General features: G+C 42.4%; 1 protein-coding gene across 7 annotated transcripts in view; it reads left to right on the forward strand.

Moving 5' to 3' along the window:
* Positions 1 to 20,130, forward strand: part of obscna (obscurin, cytoskeletal calmodulin and titin-interacting RhoGEF a) — a 66,972-nt gene that overhangs the window by 22,603 nt on the left and 24,239 nt on the right. For 3 of the 7 annotated variants that reach the window (XM_084066556.1, XM_084066554.1, XM_084066560.1), the window contains 27 exons: positions 546 to 812; positions 1,435 to 1,701; positions 2,103 to 2,369; positions 2,766 to 3,032; positions 3,606 to 3,872; positions 4,385 to 4,654; positions 4,892 to 5,170; positions 5,534 to 5,791; positions 6,053 to 6,319; positions 6,468 to 6,734; positions 6,856 to 7,122; positions 7,920 to 8,186; positions 8,780 to 9,046; positions 9,605 to 9,874; positions 11,644 to 11,910; positions 12,207 to 12,473; positions 13,209 to 13,475; positions 13,642 to 13,908; positions 14,127 to 14,393; positions 14,516 to 14,782; positions 14,891 to 18,076; positions 18,187 to 18,259; positions 18,349 to 18,446; positions 18,535 to 18,768; positions 18,873 to 18,945; positions 19,034 to 19,128; positions 19,219 to 19,325. In XM_084066556.1, coding sequence (XP_083922682.1) covers positions 546 to 812; positions 1,435 to 1,701; positions 2,103 to 2,369; positions 2,766 to 3,032; positions 3,606 to 3,872; positions 4,385 to 4,654; positions 4,892 to 5,170; positions 5,534 to 5,791; positions 6,053 to 6,319; positions 6,468 to 6,734; positions 6,856 to 7,122; positions 7,920 to 8,186; positions 8,780 to 9,046; positions 9,605 to 9,874; positions 11,644 to 11,910; positions 12,207 to 12,473; positions 13,209 to 13,475; positions 13,642 to 13,908; positions 14,127 to 14,393; positions 14,516 to 14,782; positions 14,891 to 18,076; positions 18,187 to 18,259; positions 18,349 to 18,446; positions 18,535 to 18,768; positions 18,873 to 18,945; positions 19,034 to 19,128; positions 19,219 to 19,325 — 9,215 coding nt within the window. The remainder of the gene's footprint in view (positions 1 to 545; positions 813 to 1,434; positions 1,702 to 2,102; positions 2,370 to 2,765; positions 3,033 to 3,605; positions 3,873 to 4,384; positions 4,655 to 4,891; positions 5,171 to 5,533; positions 5,792 to 6,052; positions 6,320 to 6,467; positions 6,735 to 6,855; positions 7,123 to 7,919; positions 8,187 to 8,779; positions 9,047 to 9,604; positions 9,875 to 11,643; positions 11,911 to 12,206; positions 12,474 to 13,208; positions 13,476 to 13,641; positions 13,909 to 14,126; positions 14,394 to 14,515; positions 14,783 to 14,890; positions 18,077 to 18,186; positions 18,260 to 18,348; positions 18,447 to 18,534; positions 18,769 to 18,872; positions 18,946 to 19,033; positions 19,129 to 19,218; positions 19,326 to 20,130) is intronic. The other 4 variants (XM_084066558.1, XM_084066559.1, XM_084066555.1 and 1 more) reach the window with 4 other exon arrangements.

A 20,130-nucleotide genomic window follows, 5' to 3' on the forward strand; every position in this document is an offset into this window, starting at 1 on the left:
AGTTAGAGGAAAGGGGGATGAGTTGTAGTATAACATTAAATCAGAGCCCATCATTTCACTGGGAATTATAGATTCAACTAGAATAAAAGCAGGAGCATGAAGGTGATCAGTAAGTTCCATGGCAATCCATGTTGCAGGTTTCAAGATTATCTTGTTTAGGATCAAAGTGTTAGATGGACGGACATACTTGGAGAAAAGGGCCAAAACAGACTCGCATTGCAAAAAAAGAAAACAGAAATAAATAAATAACTGCAAACAGAAATAAAGCAGTTATCTACTGTATACAGTAGCCTATATGTGTTGCACATATCCTCATAATTATAGTTATTGGGGCATTTGTTCATTAAAACCTTTTTTCAGAGAAAGAGAAATCGAGATGTGTATATTATCAGAAACGGTCAGAAATTGTCAAAAAGATCTACAGTACTAGCAGTTCTACAGATCTTATAGATTTACAGCTGTATCTATGGCTATTTTCGCTATTCTTTGTATGACAAAGTATATAGGGCTTAAGTGGTTAATGGCTCTCCTCTGACATTCTCTAGAGCGGCCTGTCATGTTCATCCAAGAGCTGAAAAACGTTCAGGTGGAGGAGGGCAACGGTGTGACACTGTGCTGTGAGCTCTCTAAACCCGGGGTGCCGGTACAGTGGAAGAAAGGAGAAAACCTCCTGACCAATGGAGAGAAGTACCAGATCAAACAGAGTGGAGCCACTGTGGAGATGTTGATCAGAAAGAACCTGCCTGAGGACAGCGGCGTCTATAACTGTGTTTGTGATGACCTGAAAAGCACTGCCACCATCATCATCACTGGTAGGTGTGATTGCGGTCTGAGCTAGAGATTCTCTTCTATTGTATGCTAACTGACTGTTCAAACTATCACAGTATCTTCCTGCGGTGTTGTGATACTTATATAAATGTTTTAAGAACTTTATGGAGTGCCTGACTTGTGTGACTTTAGCACTTAAGAATCATATAAATCAAAGTTTTAAACATTTGACATACGGTATATACAGTGGCAATACTAAGGATAATAAGCCCTACTTTTTAGTGGCAAGACAAAAAGAACGCTCCTTTTATCAAACGATCAGACTTTTGAACAAAGACAATTAACATACATACATTGATAAATGCTATGCCCATACTATGCTATATTGGATCACGTTTCTTCTAAGATTAAAAGAACATGTACAGTATGCAGACTGCTTTTTAGGTTAAGCAGAACATATCTTAGCTTTTTTTTTTTCCTTTTATTACATGTGATGATGGCTTTTATCTAGTGAGGTATCTGAAGGATTGTTTTTTTTTTCTTTCTTTTTTTCTTGTACTGTAAGTCCGAGGAGCCTTGGCAAAAGTGTTTCACTTGTTTTTACTGCAATGTTTTTTTTCTGATTTACTAGCAGCACTATTATATTGGTTTGTAACCATCTTTCAGCCATCCCAGTGACATTCAAACAGAAGCTGAAGAACCAGGAGGCCGTGGAGGAAGGCAGTGTGACGTTGCGCTGTGAGCTGTCTAAGTCTGGGGTCCCAGTGGAGTGGAGGAAAGATTCCATGCTGCTGAAAGAGGGACAAAAATACCAGATGAAACACGAGGGCAGGGTGGCTGAGATGATGATCACAAACATAGTTCTCCACGACGCCGGCGAGTACAGCTGCTGCGTAGGCGCTGTTATGACGTCGGCTGACATCAAAGTTAGAGGTAGACTGTTGTTGCACACATAAGAATAGGACTACCAAGGGGTTCCTGGTGGCTCGCCCCGTTAGTGCACATACTGCTGCATGCTGCTTGTGAGGACCCGAGTTCGAACGCGAGTCCCATCATTTCTTGCATGTCATATTGTCCTCCCTTCTCTCTGAACTCAGTTTCCTGTCCCTCTTCTACACTTTACTATCTAATAAAGTAAATTAATGAATTAATAGGACATCCTACATATGGCTAAGCTGTGTGGCTCATCGTCGACCTTGACCTCCAAATATATACCATACTGTATATCAGATATTGATTTAGCGATTTAATATCTCAAGTTTCATAGACTGATTTGACGATGATACAGTGTATTGAGTCATTGTGTACAGTGACCTGTATCTTGTATTTTGTAGCCCTTCCCATAACATTTAACCAAGAAGTGGAAAGTTTGGTGGTGAAGGAGGGCAACAGAGGAGAGTTCTGCTGTGAGCTCTCCAAGCCTGGAGCCCCAGTGGACTGGAGGAGAGGCAGAGTCGTCCTCAAACCTGGAGACAAATATGAGCTGAGGCAGGAGGGCCGTCTCACTAAACTGGTCATCAACAACGTAGAGGAGAGCGATGCTGGGAAATACACCTGTAAGACTAAAGACTGCCAGTCAACTGCTGAGCTCACTGTGCAGGGTAAGATAAAACCGAAAATGCACCTGGGCGTGTAAACCGTGGCCCACATCAACATCTCTTGTTACACCTTGGATGATCGTTGTTGATTGATTGATTGTTTTTCATTTTTGAAATAGAATAATGTTATTTTGAGGTTAGATTTGATATGGCCTTCTGAACGTCAGTTTAATGTGAAATATTGAAAATGTGTACTTTATGACGTCATTTGACGGTCATGGACAGCAAAGGATAATGTCACTTGGTTTAATTCTCTGCATGGAATCCAGCACATCAAACATCACCTATCCACGTATGTCGTCTAGATATGTAACTTTAATCCAACTAAGTAGCTTTAAGCCAAATATAAGTCAATCGCTCAATTCTCCACTCACTTCCGTGCGGTCATTCTCTTCTCAGCTCCCCCCATAACATTCAAGGTGAAGTTGAAGAGCCAACAGGTGGAGGAAGACAACAGTGTGACTATGAGCTGTGAGCTGTCTAAACCCGGCCTCACTGTGGAGTGGAGGAAAGGAGAGGAGGCGCTGAAGAACGGCCTGAAATACCAGATCAAAAAGAGAGACGCCGTCATGGAGCTGGCCATCAAGAAAGTCCTGCTGGAGGACACCGGACTCTACACCTGTGTCTATAATGATATACAGACTACGGCCAGCATCACTGTCACACGTAAGGGTGTATTATAGGCCTTGTGTGCTGGAATTCTTGGTATTTTCTTGCTGTTGACTGAAAATCTTTGACATTCACAATGTCACATGACAAAGATTTAAGAAAGAAAGTCTGGTTTTCATATTAACAACCATGCAATTAAAAAAAAATCTTAATCTTATTATTGTAACATTTTTTATTAAAGGCACAAGCTCAATGGTCCAAGTGTTTTCTCCAACCACTGAGGCGTATGTAATCATGAAAATCACTGAAAGAGGAGTTATTGTATAAACAGTTACACCAGAGTTATACAGGTTAACATGAGATACACATGAGAGTTTCCACAAGCTTTGTGGATTAAAGCTTCTATAAGTTTTATGTCTGAGAGGTAATTGCAACAGTGTCCGAACTACAATAAAGATGGCGCCGCATGTAGTGTCCAAATCCGGTGCGCTGTCTGCTTCAAATAACCTTATCGACATTGTCAATCTGTAGCTGTCTTAGCTGACACAGGAGTCCACCTCAAGTAAAGTTTTATTCATTAAAAGAAGTCCCAGATTGTAGTTTAAATAACTTTTTACCCGTAACCCACAGCCATTCCCATCACCTTCAAGATGGGTCTGAAGAACCAGGAGGGCCGAGAAGGAGGCAACGTGAGCCTGCGCTGTGAGCTGTCCAAGGCAGGGGTCCCGGTGGAGTGGTGGAGGGGAGAGGACCAGATCTACCACGGAGGGAGGTACCAGATGAAGCTGGACGGGAAGATAGCCGAGATGCAGATCAGGAACGTCCAGCCAGAGGATGTAGGGCAGTACGGCTGTGTCTTCGGAGACCAGAAGACGACAGCTGAAGTGTGTGTGAGAGGTGCGTTCAGTGGTGTTGAGGATTTATCAATGTGTCTTGTTCCATATACTATATTTCCAACATTAAGGGTCCGATGCAGAATTAACATTCTGGAAAAGTTAGAAAATATGCTATAACATTCTGAAAAAGTTTGAAAATATGCCATTTGGAACTTACATCTTACATCATAAAACAAAATACAGGACTATGTTACGGCAATGTTTTCAAACATTACAAATGTAAAACAAACAAACAAAAAGAAAAACCTGTTACGGTTCCAAAGTACAGCGAATGCATTTTTAAAGCACATTTATCTGTTGTCTAATGTTTAGTCCCATCAAGAGCTGAGCCATTCCCCTAGATGCCTAGAGAATAAAACCATGTCTCCACTGCTATTTCTTTTCTTTTTTTTGGTGGTGGGGCTACCCATTCCATTGGTTTACATTTGTATCACTTCTATTCTATTTTTGTTTGGTTTTCAAGTGGACATTCTTTCATTCCTTACTGACATCATGCCTCGCCTTCCCCTCCAGCGGCAGCCTCTGTGTTCTTTGAGAAGGAGCTGGAGAACCAGGTGTTGATGGCAGGTAAACCACTGCTGATGTCCTGTGAGATTTCCAGTGCCAACGTTCCAGTCACCTGGAGGAAGGATGACCAGCTGGTGGAAGATGGAGGACACTACAGTATCATAAAGAGAGGAGCCACTCATACCCTAGAAATCAAGAAACTATGTCTGGAGGACGCTGGAGAATATTGTTGCATTACTCGGGGCAAGAAGACCACAGCAAAGTTAGTCGTAAGGGGTAGGTGGATATGGTTAGATAACATCTCCTTTGATCTTTTTCCATGTCATTCATTGCTTTCCATTGCTTATTTCATTATAATTTCCTTGAAGATGATTACCATCTTCGTAAGGCTAAGTCATGATTGTTCATATTTTTGCCACACATTATTGCCACCATGCCATTAGTTTATTGCGACCCATTTCATTTCCATTCTCTAAAAGTCAGAGCTCTATCTAGCTCCTCGTTCTTCCATAGAGCGCGTACGGATCGTGTCAGGGCTGAAGGACATGACAGTGACAGCCGGCGAGGATGCTGCGTTTGAGTGCGAGCTGACCCATTCGGATGTGACTGAGGGCGTGTGGTGGCTGGGCTCCAGCCCGCTGCAGAAGAACGAGATGAACCAGATGACCTGCCGGGGCCGTTTTCATCGACTGGTTCTCACCATGACCACACCAGAGGAGACGGGCACCGTGGCCTTTGTGGTTGGGGAAGAGAAATCCTCTGCAAGTCTGCTAGTGGTCCCCAAGGCCAAAGGTGAGTACAGAAGAGACAAAAGCTGTTTTTGATAATATTGTTTTCTTTATTGTGTTAAATGTTAAAGTCATGTTGAAGTTTGGTAAAACCTTGGGTTGTTGCACCATACAATGGAATCGCATACAATGGGATCACAGAGCACAGAGGCGAATGATCGACTATACAATATTTTGACTTAGACAACCCAAGGTCCTACGAAAGTTCAGCATAACTTTAACAACTGATTTATCTGTCCTAATGTGGCAGTTGACTATTACATATTCAATAAGTTATTGGGGTATTAGATGTGCCTACTGCTACTTCAATCTTCAGGCATCAGTGACTAGTATTTTCTTCTAATATGAACTATTGCAAACTCTTAAGTGTTATTTGAGGAGAAGCCTGAGGATGTCGCGATCATGGAAGGGGAGACAGCCACCTTGTCCTGCACCACCTCTGACCTTACTTCCTCTGTCACCTGGAAACGTAACTACATCCCACTCATGAGTGGTGAAAAGTATGAAATACGTAAGGAAGGCAAGGTCAACCTTCTGATCATCTACGAAGTGGAGCCCCAGGATACTGGCGTGTACACTTGTGATACAGGAGATGTGCAGAGCAGTGCCAAACTTGCAGTGAAAGGTAAAAACAGCATTAAAACTGTATGGATACTAGCCATGGCCAAATTCCTTTATGACCAACAGTATTGGACCGGATTCTATGAGAATTTATATCAATTACTTATTTCAATTGTACACCTGGTTATAATGTCTTTAAACCAGATATTTCTTCACACCATGCTAATTTTCAACCAATGCCACCGTTTAGAAAATGTATTTAAAATGTGACGCTTGTGTCTACTGTATTCCTTTTAAACCGAAAACTATTTCTTGGTTCAACTAGAGCTTCCACCATTCTTCCAAGAAGAGCTGCAGAATGTGGAGGCTGAGGAAGGTGGCACAGCGTTCCTGTACTGTGAGCTGTCTAGGTCTGGGGTGCCGGTGCAGTGGATGAAAAACTCACTGCCTGTGAGAACCAATAGAAAGTATGAGCTGAAACAAGATGGCTGCCTGTTCAAACTCTACATCAAGGAGCTCAAACTGGAGGACAGTGGCAGCTACTCATGTGTTGCAGGAAGTGCAGAGAGCACTGCAACTGTAACAGTGACAGGTGTGTGCATTTTAAAATGTGTATAGTGAACTTTAGTGCATAGGGTGACATTTCAACAGCAGCAGAACAGTAGAATTAATATCTGCCTTCTCAGCACAGTATTGAATAAATACATTCTTTCTAATCATTTTTGATGTATCTACCGCAGAACTCCCTCCAATTTTCAAGAAAGATTTGCAGAGTGTGGAGACAGAGGAAGGAGACACAGCCACTCTGTACTGTGAGCTGTCTAAACCTGGTGTGTATGTACAATGGAAGAAGAACAAGCTGCCTCTGAGAGCCAACAGAAAGTATGAGATGAAACAGAATGACTGCTTACTCCAGCTCCACATCAAGGACCTCAAGCCTGAGGACAGTGGCAGCTACTCGTGTCAGGCAGAAGGTGCAGAGACCGCTGCAACGCTGACCGTGAAAGGTGCATTTTGTGTGTAACAAACTCTCAGGACAATTCAATAAACAGACAGTTAGAGAAACACATTACTTCTAATAAATCTAATACTGATTCTTCTGTCCCTCCCTATACCAATCTTTACCAGAGGTGATTCCATTCTTCAAGGAAGAGTTGCAAAGTGTACAGGCTGAGGAAGGAGGCACAGCCACTCTGTCCTGTGAGCTGTCTAAATCTGGTGTGTCTGTGCAATGGAAGAAGAACAATCTGCCTCTGAGAGCCAACAGGAAGTATGAGATGAATCAAGATGGCTGCCTGTTGCAGCTCCACATCAAGGACCTCAAACCTGAGGACAGGGGGAGCTACTCATGTGTGACAGGAGATGCAGAGACCGCTGCAACTCTGTCAGTAAAAGGTGTGTGTATTTTTTAGCGGCGCTAGCCGCTCTATACCTTTAGGTATAGAGCGGTAGCCCTCTATACCTGGCTTTTGCGTCAACGTTCTGATTGGTCAGACACGTCAACAAAGTGATTGGTCAAGCTTCACGTGACACGTGGCTATAAACACATTATAAACACTTATTGATGACAAAATGTATCAAAGGCGCCGCTACCTTCACACAGGTGTGATTTTTTATTAAATATACATAGAGACATTGATAGATTCTGGATGGTTACATTTTGAAATGCTACATGATGACTGGTGGCATATTGTCATTTAGTGGAAAACGTCACCAGTAAACAAAAAAACACCACCATTTTACAAATAAAAACAAGACTCCACATTCACATTTGGTAATCTCTAATGTCATTAATATTAACCCATTTAAACCGGGGAAGCATCTGTGTAACCACTTTATCCATATTTTATTCTTTGGCTATTAAAAAATAGCAGATATACAAGCTCATAGTGCGGCATAGAATGCCGTGCTATGAGCTTGTAGTTCATAGCACGGCTATAGTTGCTATTTTTTTGAAAAATCTTGAACATTTGTGCAAATATTTGAATATATATATAGTTCTTAAAGGGAACACTTTTAACTCAAATCTTTGCTTCTGGGGGTCCGCGGCCACATATAATTTTGGGGGTCCTTGACATGAAAAGGTTTGAGCACCACTGATATACTGTAGCAACATACCTTTGCTTTCCATTTTGACCTCAGGTCTAAATGGGTTCAACTAATAACCTGTAATTCTGTCCAATATTTCCCAGAACTGCCTGCATTCTTCCAGGAAGAGTTAGAAAGCGTACAGGCTGACGAGGGAAGCACAGCCACTCTGAATTGTGAGCTGTCTAAACCTGGTGTGTCTGTGCAATGGAAGAAGAACAAGCTGCCTCTGAGAGCCAACAGGAAGTACGAGATGAAACAGGATGGCTGCCTTTTGCAGCTCCACATCAAAGATCTGAAGCCTGAGGACAGCGGCAGCTACTCCTGTGTGGCAGGAGAAGCAGAGACCATCGCAACCGTGTCTGTAAAAGGTGTGTGTGCATTTTGAAGAAATGCATAGAAAAAGTTTACTACACGTACGGTACATCTGGAAAAGTTTGGATTCGGGATTAACTGTCAAATACAATTCAGTGATTAATTATAGCTGCAATCCAGAACTCATTTTAATTAATAAAATGTTATCTTAACCAATCTGTATGGTAGAGTATGTGAATACAGTATAACTAGCACATCTTCAGTGGTCGGAGGTGGTCTCCCTACTACCTTTTCCTACCCTTGTGTCAGGTATAGGACACCTACTGGTTGACAAGTAGCCCTGCCTGAAGCTCATAAGCCCAATATCTCCCCTGACCAAGGGAGAATTCTGTCTTGCATCTTACACACGGGAGACCCGGATTCAAATCCTGTGTGATACAATTGCAATTTCATCTCTCGTCAGTAGAGGTCATCAAACCTACGGATTGTAGCTTTACTTTTGTGGGCATGAATTTTTATTGTCTTTTGTGGAAAATGCTACCATTTAAGTAGACTAAAACAAACAAATGAAATGATCTGCAAATAACATGCCTCCAATCATATTCATATTAAAATGAATAACCTGTAATGTATGTCCCTTGTTTCTCAGAACTCCCTCTGTTCTTCAAGGAGGAGGTGCAGGGTGTGGAGGCTGAGGAAGGAGACACAGCCACTCTGTACTGTGAGCTGTCTAAACCTGGTGTGTATGTACAATGGAAGAAGAACAAGCAGCCTCTGAGATCCAACAGGAAGTATGAGATGAAACAAGATGGCTGCCTTGTCCAGCTCCACATCAAGGACCTCACACCTGAGGACAGTGGAAGCTACTCCTGTCAGGCAGAGGGTGCAGAGACCGCCGCAACTCTGTCAGTGACAGGTATGTGCATCTTATGTGCAGTGGTGGGAAAAGTAGCAATACCACAATATGAAAATACTCTGTTTAAAGGCCCAAAACGTTACTTGAGTAAAAGTACAAAAGTATTGGCATCAAAATAAAAAATATATAAGTACCTTAAGTATCAAAAGTAAAAGTACTAGAATGTTTGAAAATAGCAGATACAAGCTCACAAGGCGTTGCGATGCGACACGTTGTGAGCTTGTAGATCGGCTATTTCATAGCCTGTGTATAAACTAGGGCTGAAGTGGTTAATGTATGTTTTGTAATACAATCATTTATATCTGCAAAGTAACGAGTAAATAAAGTTTTCAAATAATTGTAGTGGAGTAAATGTGCAATATTTTCCTCTGAGATGTGAAGTAGAAGTAAAAGCACTGAAAATGTAAAATACTCCAGCAAAGTAAAAATACCTACAAATTGTACTTAAGTAAAAATAAACTCTGGGTTAATTCAGCAAATGGAAATTTAGAGAGGAGCATTATTCCTATAAATGTATGACTGATAATAATGTCTCTCCCCTATACCAATCATTCCCAGAACTCCCTGCATTCTTCAAGGAAGAGTTACAAAGTGTACAGGCTGAGGAAGGAGGCACAACCACTCTGTACTGTGAGCTGTCTAAACCTGGTGTGTCTGTGCAATGGAGGAAGAACAAGCTGCCTCTGAGAGCCAATAGAAAGTATGAGATGAAACAGGACAGCTGCCTGTTGCAGCTCCACATCAAGGACCTCAAACCTGAGGACAGTGACAGCTACTCATGTGTGGCAGCAGGAGGTGCAGAGACCACTGCGTCGGTGTATGTAAAAGGTGTGTGCATTTTGGTATTAGTGCAATCTGGGAACTCATCGGGAGAAAACAGCGCCCTCTGCTGTTCTTTTCATTTGAATTTGACTCTGGGGGGACCGCCCAATAGAATGTTGATAACAGGATGTTGTCCGGTTTGGTCCGCCCTCAACCCTACTCTTCCGGTGGGGGCGCCTATGTTTTCATTCCCACTATCAACATTTATCCCATGAAACACTAACATTTCTCCCACGGATGAAGGATCGTTTTGTTTATAAGCCCACAATTGTTTCTGTAATGGAAGAACAAGTTAAAATGTTACTAACTTTCCGTGGTGTCGTCAGCTCTGAGGACGCCGTTGTTGAATGAGTTTGGGCTTGTTTCCAGTGGGAACACATTAGAAAGCGAACGCACAGATGTAACTCCCGGCCATTACATTTGATTGGGTAAAGCGTGGCTTGCTTCCTGATCTAAGGCCCGCCCACTTGTAGGCCAACGATAGAGACACACGGGGACTACAAATTTCACGCCCACTTTTGAGACAGCGCCGCTACTCGAGGTCCGTTAGAACGATGAACTGCAGCTGCCAATGTATTCCCTATGAGAGGATATGAGTTAGCCTACTTTTAAAATGATCCTACATTAACTTGAGACGATATAGAGTTGAATAAAAATATGTTTCCAAATGTATAGAGTGTCTTTATCAACATATCTTCTTGTTTTCTTAATAGTTGATGGGTTTCACATTTAATTCGCCACTTTAATGTGTTACCCATAATGTTAACACATAAGAGAGGAGACGACAGACAGACAAGTAGTCGCATTTTCAGTGACATCACTGTCTTTACGAGCACTGAGCGCCGACTTTGAATTCTTATCCCAATCCCGACTCCGACTGGCTTTGTTCATATTTCTATATTTTCAACATGTCATAGGCTTATATTAATTTTCTACCTACCACGGAGGTCCAACGGTACATGGAAAAATGTAAACGTGTGGGTTTACCGTTGTTATATTAACTTGCCTGAATGTAAATTAGGGAAATAACCAAACTAAATGGAGGAGTGACATATCCCGACATTTTCAACTTCTCCAGGTTATTATTAATATACAAATAGTCTTGCAAGAAGCTGCTTGCATAATTGTCCAAAATAAATAGCCTATACAAATTATACATGAGATCTGGGTATTGAAAACCTCAAGGGATGCGTCTGTGACGTATATACCATGCGACCACTTGAACTTTTGATTTCAGATGCTAGAACTTTTGACACACTGATGGAGTATATTATAGTATATTGTGGGTAGTATATCGAGATGACAGATATGGGACATTAAAAAGGATAAATTAAACAAATGGGATAGTTTATTAGAACACAAAAGAATCGTCACAGCCTCAGTAGTTAACCAGTGAAATTACGGTATTTTACAATGCCTCTCATAGATATTGCATTGAGAGCTGCAGTTCATCGTTCAACGGACCTCGAGTAGCGGCGCTGTCTCAAAAGTGGCCGTGAAATTTGTAGTCCCTGTGTGTCTATCACACGTTCTGAATGGCCCTCCCGACAGATGCAGTTGCGCAGCTTGGAATCTGTTCTTGAGATTAGTATTAGTGTGACACATTTAACTGCATAATGGAGAAATCACATAATGTCATATGGGCAAACATCTAAACGTTCACTAGACTTATTCCCAAATACTTTTCCTTGTTGCGGATGTTCTTTAACTAATGTAATTGCATTATGTGATGGTAGCCAACCCTCTGACAAGTGTGTTTACTGTGTCTTTCCAAGAACTCCCTGCATTCTTCAAGGAAGAGTTACAAATCGTACAAGCGAAGGAAGGAGGCACAGCCACTCTGTCCTGTGAGCTGTCTAAACCTGGTGCGTCTGTGCAATGGAGGAAGAACAAGTTGCCTCTGAGAGCCAGCAGGAGGTATGAGATGAAACAAGATGGCTGCCTGTTCCAGCTCCAAATTAAGGACCTCACATCTGAGGACAGCGACAGTTACTCATGTGTGGCAGGAGGTGCAGAGACCACTGCGTCCGTATATGTAAAAGGTGTGTGCATTTAGATTTTTGGGTAATAAATTGTACTGCATCTGGAAAGGTCTAACAATGTCATAAGGGGACAAACATGTAAAAGTATTCTTGATTTTCAAATACTTTCTTTTTCCTGGACTTTATACTACACTAATTTAACAGTGTCATGTGATTATCCCCAAACCTCAACAACTACAGTACATTAGATAAAGAAAGCTATTAGAAATATCTGCAAATACTCAAGGCAAAGTATTAAACATTGCTCCTAATCGACTGAAGAACTATAATCCCCCTCCCCCTCTTATCTTTCACAGAACTCCCTCCATTATTCAAGCAGGCGTTGCAATGTGTACAGGCAGAGGAAGGAGGCACAGCCACTCTGTCCTGTGAGCTGTCTAAACCTGGTGTGTCTGTGCAATGGAAGAAGAACAAGCTGCCTCTGAGAGCCAACAGGAAGTATGAGATGAAACAAGATGGCTGCCTGTTGCAGCTCCACATCAAGGATCTGAAACCTGAGGACAGTGACAGCTACTCATGTGTGACAGGAAGTGCAGAGACCAACTGCACCCTGTCAGTGAAAGGTGTGTGCATACTGTAAAATATTTCATTGTATCCCAAAAAATCAAATACTTTCCCTTGACTAGTCTAATCTGAGTTTTCTGGCATTAACAAGTCTGAAGTATCTAAAAATCCCCGCTAGTGGCCCCTAGAGGCTGTGCTGCTCCTTAACACCAACTGGACCAAAGTAGTACTTTGGACCATTCAACACTGCCATCCATGGAACCTCACACTGACACTGGTGGGGCTTTATAGTCCTTACACAAAATTCACCTGAAAAAATATTTTTCTCAAACTGTTGTTTATGTCATGAGTACATCCACACATATTACTAATAATATTACGTGACAGTAAAGCAATGCCATTTTTATTCTCAACAAAGTGTTGGGTGAAAGGACAGACAGGCCGACATCGCCAATTGTTTATAACCCATACAACTAACCCTATAAAGCCATGCTTTGCTTTTCTTTCTTTTTTAAGCTATTGAATGGGCACCCCAGTTTATCATAGAGTACCACATAAATTATGCTAGATATTATTCATTCCCGCTGCTGGCCCATGTTTGATGATTCCAACCCGAATTAATTAACTGCATGTCATCCCCCTTTATGTCCTGCTCGTCCTGATCTAAATAAGGCAAAAATGCAAGACATACTGTGTATATATCTTTAACAAAGAAGCTATTGAAAATTGCTTTTAACATTGTTCCTACAAGACCTAAGACAATCAATTACAACTTATTCATTCACCTCTTTCAGAGCTCCCTCCATTCTTCAAGGAAGAGTTGCAAAGTGTACAGGCTGAGGAGGGAGACACAGCCACTCTGTCCTGTGAGCTGTCTAAACCTGGTGTGACTGTGCAATGGAAGAAGAACAATCTGCCTCTGAGGGCCAACAGGAAGTACGAGATGAAACAAGATGGCTGCCTGTTGCAGCTCCACATCAAGGAAATCAAACCTGAGGACAGTGGCAGCTACTCGTGTGTGGTAGGAGCTGTGGAGACTGCTGCAACTCTGTCAGTGAAAGGTGTGTGAATTGTATTTATGTAACAAACTTTTGGGGACAAATTATTTTCAAACGTTCCAGCATTCACTTTATTTGCAGCTACAAAACAGTTTGTAGGCTAAAACAAGATCTCAAAAAGTGTCCATATTAGAGTACTGTGATCTCCATTCTGTCACAACTTTCCCAGAGCTAGCTGTATTCTTCAAGGAGAATTTGCAGAGTGTGCAGTCTGAGGAGGGAGGCACAGCCACACTGTACTGTGAGCTGACTAAGCCTGGTGTGTATGTACAATGGAAGAAGAGCATGGTGCCTCTGAGAGCCAACAGGAAGTATGAGATGAAAGAGGATGGCTGCTCCCTGCAGCTCCACATCAAGGACCTCAAACCTGAGGACAGTGGCAGCTACTCCTGTCTTGCAGAAGGGGCAGAGACCACCGCAACTGTCTCCGTTAAAGGTGTGTGCTTTTGATATGCATAACAAAGATCTGAGCAAATAGTTCCATTTATGTGGACGAACAACAGAATCAGAATATTTTTTATAGCCAGGTATGTTTGCACATACATAATGATTTGAAAATAAAAACAAGATTTGGTCCGTATTTGGCAATGTCTCCAATGTCATGCAAGACTAATAACCTGTTATGATTTGTAATGTATGTCTGATATTTCCCAGAACTCCATCTACTCTTCAAGAAGAAGTTGCAGAGTGCGGAGGCTGAGGAAGGAGGCACAGTCACACTGTATTGTGAGCTGTCTAAACCTGGTGTGTATGTACAATGGAAGAAGAACAAGCAGCCTCTGAGAGCCAACAGGAAGTATGATATGAAACAAGACGGATGCCTTTTCCAGCTCCAAATCAAGGACCTCACACCTGAAGACAGTGGCAGCTACTCGTGTCAGGCAGAAGGGGCAGAGACCACCGCAACTCTGTCAGTGACAGGTATGTGCATATTTAGTGTAAATACCCCTGGGTTAATTCAATAAACAGGCATTTAGAGAAAATAATAATTCCTAATAAATGCTCAATTGATAGTGATGTTCCTCCCTACCAATCTTTCCCAGAACTGCCTGAATTCTTCAAAGAAGATTTGCAAGCTGTACAGGCTGAGGAAGGAGGCACGGCCACTTTGCACTGTGAGCTGTCTAAGCCTGGTATGTCAGTACAATGGAGTAAGGGCATGGTGCCTCTGAGAGCTAACCGGAAGTATGAGATGAAACAGGATGGCTGCTCCCTCCAGCTCCACATCAAGGATCTCAAACAAGAAGACAGCGGCAGCTACTCATGTTTTGCAGGAGGAGCCGAGACCACTGCAGCAGTAGCTGTTAAAGGTGTTTAGCACACTTAGATCAAACTAGATACAATTAAATATGATCACAGAATTCTTTGTCTTTAATTTCTTTTTATTCTAATTCATACTGTACCTGTCCTCCCTAAAGCAGATCCTTCGAAGATATTGGCAAAAGAAGCTGTTGAAGATGAAAGAGTCAAACGTCCCCCAAGGGCTACTGAGAAAGACGTTGGAGTTGAACAGAAAGTAAAGGAGCCAGAAAAGACCGAGGAGAAGGAGAATGAATTTGACGAAACCATTGAACTGCCAGAAAGTTCACTGGAGAAGGAGAGTGACATTAGCTGGAAGGTGAAACAACAAGAAACAATTCAGGACAAGGAGGCTGCTGTGAACCAGAAACCACAACAGTCTGTCAGGGCTTTGGAGAAGACAAATGAAGTTGATCCGAAATTGAAGCTGCCACCTGGAACTCTGGCAAAGGAAACTGAGGTTGATCAAAAACTGAAACAAGCAGTTGGGCCATGGGAAAAAAGAGGGGAAGTTAATGAGAGAGTGAAAGGGGCAACAATGCTTCCAGAGAATGATAACCAGCTTGAACATGACAAACAAGCCATTAAACCCCCAATAAGGTCTGTAGGGAATATAGAAGAACCAGTAGGGACATTAAAGCATACTGTAGCAGACCAGATGGAGAAAGAGCCTTTGAAGCCACCTGCAAGAAGTAAAAGTAAAGATAGAGTGGGAAGACAACCTCCAAAGCATGTCTTGACAGAAACTGAGGAGGGAGAAATATGGAAGGACACGGTAGAGCCCAAGAAACAAGGTATAATAACACCCATTATAGAGCCAGAAAAAGAGCCAAAACAACCACTAAATACTATGAAATCTATGCGAAAAGAATCTATTGAAGACGCAAGAGTCAAATGTCCAGCAAGGGGTACGGAGAAGACAAATGAAGCTGATCAGAAACTGAAACTGCCACCTGGAACTCTGGCAAAGGAAACTGAGGTTGATCAAAAACTGAAACAACCAGTTAGGCCTTGGGAGAAAACAGCTGAACTTAATGAGGGACTGAAAGAAACAACCACAGATAACCAGCTTGAACATGATAAACAAGCCATTAAACCCCCAATAAGGTCTGTAGGGAAGGCAACAGTAGAAGAACCTGTAGGCACATTAAAGCATACTGTAGCAGACCAGATGGAGAAAGAGCCTTTGAAGCCACCTGCAAGAAGTAAAAATAAAGACACAGTGGGAAGACAACCTCCGAAGCATGTCTTGACAGAAACTGAGGAGAGAGAACTATTGAAGGACACGGTAGAGCCCAAGAAACAAGGTATAATGAGAACACCCATTATAGAGTCAGAAGAAGAGCCAAAACAACCACTAAATACTATGAAATCCATGCCAACAAGAGGTACAGAGAAAGACATTAGAGTTGAACAGAAAGTAAAGGAGACAGAAAATATTCAGGAGGATGAAGTTGACAAAACCACTGAACTGCCAGCAAGTTCACTGGAGAAGGAGAGTGAGATGAGATGGAAGCTGAAACAACAAGAAATAAGGTCTGTAGGGAAGGCAACAGTAGAAGAACCTGCAGGCACATTAAAGCATACTGTAGCAGACCAGAAAGAGAAAGAGCCTTTGAAGCCACCCGCAAGAAGTAAAAATAAAGACACAGCAGGAAGACAACCTCCAAAGCATGTCCTGGCTGACATTGAGGAGACAGAAACATTGAAGGACAAGGCAAACATTGTTGAAAAGGACCAGCAACAGAAAGAGAACATAAAGCAGCAACAAATGTCTACAGAGAAGGAGGTTGATGAAAAGCTGTTGCAAACTCCTTCAATAGATCAGCTGGACAAACAGCCCATAGACCAAACAGACATATCTATAGAAACAGAGGCAGTATTTGCCCCACCAAAACCACCTGTCAGGACCAAAGGAAAGGCAAGGGGGGCAGTAGAGAATCATTTATCAAGAGGTATTGAGGTAGCTCATGATGAAAACCAAATATTAAGGTCTAAAACTGGAAAGATTGAGGTAGATCAGCAAAGGGAACCGTTAGCAAAGCATGTGGATAAAGAGTCTGAAGGGCAAACAGAAATTCAGAAGAACCAGGCAGCAAAGAGGGAAGAATTAGAAGAAAAGCCAGACATTCAGAGAAAACAGCTGGTAAAGAAAGACATTGAGGTAGATCAGACAATCCAACAGCCAGTGAAATTTAAAGAGGAACCACAAAGTCTGAAGAACCAGACAGAAAAGAGGGAAGAAGTTGAAGAAAAGCCAGAACTTCTAAGGAAACAGCTGGTGAAGAAGGACACAGACCAGACAATCAAGCATCCAGTGCAAGATACAGACAAGGGAATTGCCAATCGAACAGCCTGTAAACAGCCAATTGAACAGCCTGTAAAGCCCTTGAGAAAGGAACCAGAAGTAAACCAAAAAGACAAACAGGCTGTCAAGCCAATGAGGTTGGAGGATGAGCTACCAAACATGGCAGAGGACATCCCTCTTGTCTATATTTCCGAGGATGACACCTTTTCGGAAGCTGATGCATCAGCGAACCAAAACAACATTCAGCCATTTGCTTGTGCTGTTGGGGCTGAATCTCAGGCCTCTATCCCTGTTCTACCTAAAGGGCTCCAAGAGCCATCACTACCTAAAGAAGGTGTGCCTGATATAGAAATTAGTGTTGAGGATGAACCGGAGATGGAGGAGGCCGCTGTCAAAATCCAAGCAGCCTTCAAAGGCTTCAAGGCCCGCAGAGATATGCGTCCAGTCTTCAAAGACGTGTTCAAGAACCAGAGTGCAAGTGTTGATGGTACCATCCATCTACAGTGTGTTGTAGAGGGGAAGCCTAGCACGGTGCGCTGGCTGAAAGATGGCCAGCAAATACTGGATGACAAACGACACCGCATCAAAACATCAGAAGGTGTCTGCTCATTGGTGGTCACACACCTCACCGGCAGGGATAGTGGTGTATATACATGTGAAGTGGTCAATAAGTTTGGTGTAACCTCTTATAATGGGAATATAATAGTAGAACAGCCTCAGCAGCCTGCCTCACCAGTTCAGAAACCTGCACACCCACCCCTTGCAGCCATAACCCCTCTGCAACCGGCTACACCAAACCTAGAGTCCCTAGCCAAGTCACAGCCTCAAGCCCAGTTGATGCCCCAGACTCAGGGTGAGATATCTGCCTCAAATGAGGCCATAGGCTATGTGGAGAGCGAGAGCATCTCTCTATGGGAGGCCTATAACCTTACTGAGCGGGATGCCCAGATGAGTCTGCAGGAGGGGAGGAGAACCTCGCTTATTGCTTCCAGCTCAAGTAAGCAATGATTTAGATCTTACCAATATTAGGCAATTTGTATACAATGTATTTAGAAATGTGTGTTTAAAATATTCTTTCTTTCGTTCTTAAACCCCTACTTTCAATAGTGTCTAGTCCCTCTGACTACGAGACTGCCTCAGATGTCATGGAGCCCAATGAGATAAGTCTCAAAGTGCCCAGGTTAGAAGAATGATTCCTCCTGTCCATTGTAGTATAATCCTTTATCTTATGTTTAATAGAATATAACACATGCGCTTCTGTTGTCACAGGGCTGCTGCCAAACGAGAGGAACAAATTCCCCTAAAGGATGATGATAAGGAGCAGATAACTGATCCACAACTGACAAAGAGAGTTTTGAAAGTCAAAGGTCAGACATGACGTTTTGTCCCTCATCACATCCATGCTACTTGGTTTCATTAAACTAACACATAAAGGTATCTCCCTTTATTCCACAGCTGCAGCTATCACCCCTCTGCAACCGGCTCCACCACACCCAGAGACCCAAGTCAAGTCACAGCCTCAAGCCCAGTTGATGCCCCAGGATGAGATATCTGCCTCAGTGAAAGAGACCAAAGGCTACGTGGAGAGCGAGAGCATCTCTCTATGGGAGGCCTATAACCTTACTGAGCAGGATGCCCAGATGAGCCTGCAGGAAAGGAGGAGAACCTCGCTCATTGCTTCCAGCTCCAGTAAGCAATGTGTTAGATCTTAACAATATTAGGCAACTTAATCTTATACAATATATTCTTTATTTGACAATACTCTTTCTTTCATAAACTTCTACTTTAAACAGGGTCTAGTCCCTCTGACTACGACACAGCCCCAGATGTCATGGAACCCAGTGAGATAAGTCTCAAAGTGCCCAGGTGAGAAGAATGTTTTCTCCTGTCCATTGATTTATAATCCTGTATTTTATGATTCATAGAATTAAGATATGCCTTTCTATTGTCACAGGGAAGCTGCCAAACCAGAGGAACAAATTCCCCAAAAGGACGATAAGCAGGAGATAACCGTTGCACAACCAACAATGAAACATTTGAAAGTCAAAGGTCAGCCATGATGTTTTGTCACTCATCACATCTCCGGTAATTGGTTTCATTTTCTTAACGCATATATGTATCTCCTTCTCTATTTCACAGCTGCTGGTGATGCTAGAATGAGGACACCATCTCCTAAGCATCACCATGCCCTCACAGCTGGTACAGCCTCTGGTTCAGAGTCTGATGGAGATGAGGATAGAAGAGAGGTACATAGTTGTGTACTGTGCTTGATCTTTTGTTGTGCAGTCTTTATGGCATGGCTCTGCAAGGAAGCTGTGTGTGTGTGTGTGTGTGTGTGTGTGTGTGTGTGTGTGTGTGTGTGTGTGTGTGTGTGTGTGTGTGTGTGTGCGTGTGTGCGTGCGTGCGTGCGTGCGTGCGTGCGTGCGCGCACAGCGCTAATCTCACAAACCGCTGGACCGATCACTGCCAAATTTCTTGTGCACACCTTATGTCATACATGTGACAACTTTTTTTGTTACTCTGTAACTTTGTGACTAATATTAAGAAAGGACTTGACTTGATACAGTCTATCTGAATAAAGTGATTGTGTTAGTTTCAAAGAAGCTACTGTACGTTTTCAGGACCTTTTCAATTATACAATTCTCAGTTTGGTGACCAAGATAAGCAAAGGATAACACCAGCAAGAGGATTGCTATTTCTGTGCGTAATGATTCCAAACTTTTAATCTTATATAGCCACAGTTAGAGATCCTTTACCTCATCACTCATTACCTCATACATTTTGCTTTTTGCACATTTGCACCAATAGCCACTAAAGGGTGAAGGTAGATTTAGGTAGAATCAACGGTGCCCATGAGAAATGCAGTCTTAAAGATGGAGTGCCATGATATTTTTCAACCCTAAAACCTGATCATAAGGTATTATTATTATGTAAGGATTTTTTTCAAAAAAAAAAGTGTACAGAAATTGTTAAAAAAAAATTTTTTATGTGGATACGCCTCCAGTTCATTAAGTATGCCTGGTTCTCACCTTAGCACATCCTCCACCACCT

This window comes from Gymnoscopelus microlampas (genome assembly GCF_963454915.1).
Source record: "Gymnoscopelus microlampas genome assembly, chromosome: 9".
Classification (NCBI taxonomy): Eukaryota; Metazoa; Chordata; class Actinopteri; order Myctophiformes; family Myctophidae; genus Gymnoscopelus; species Gymnoscopelus microlampas.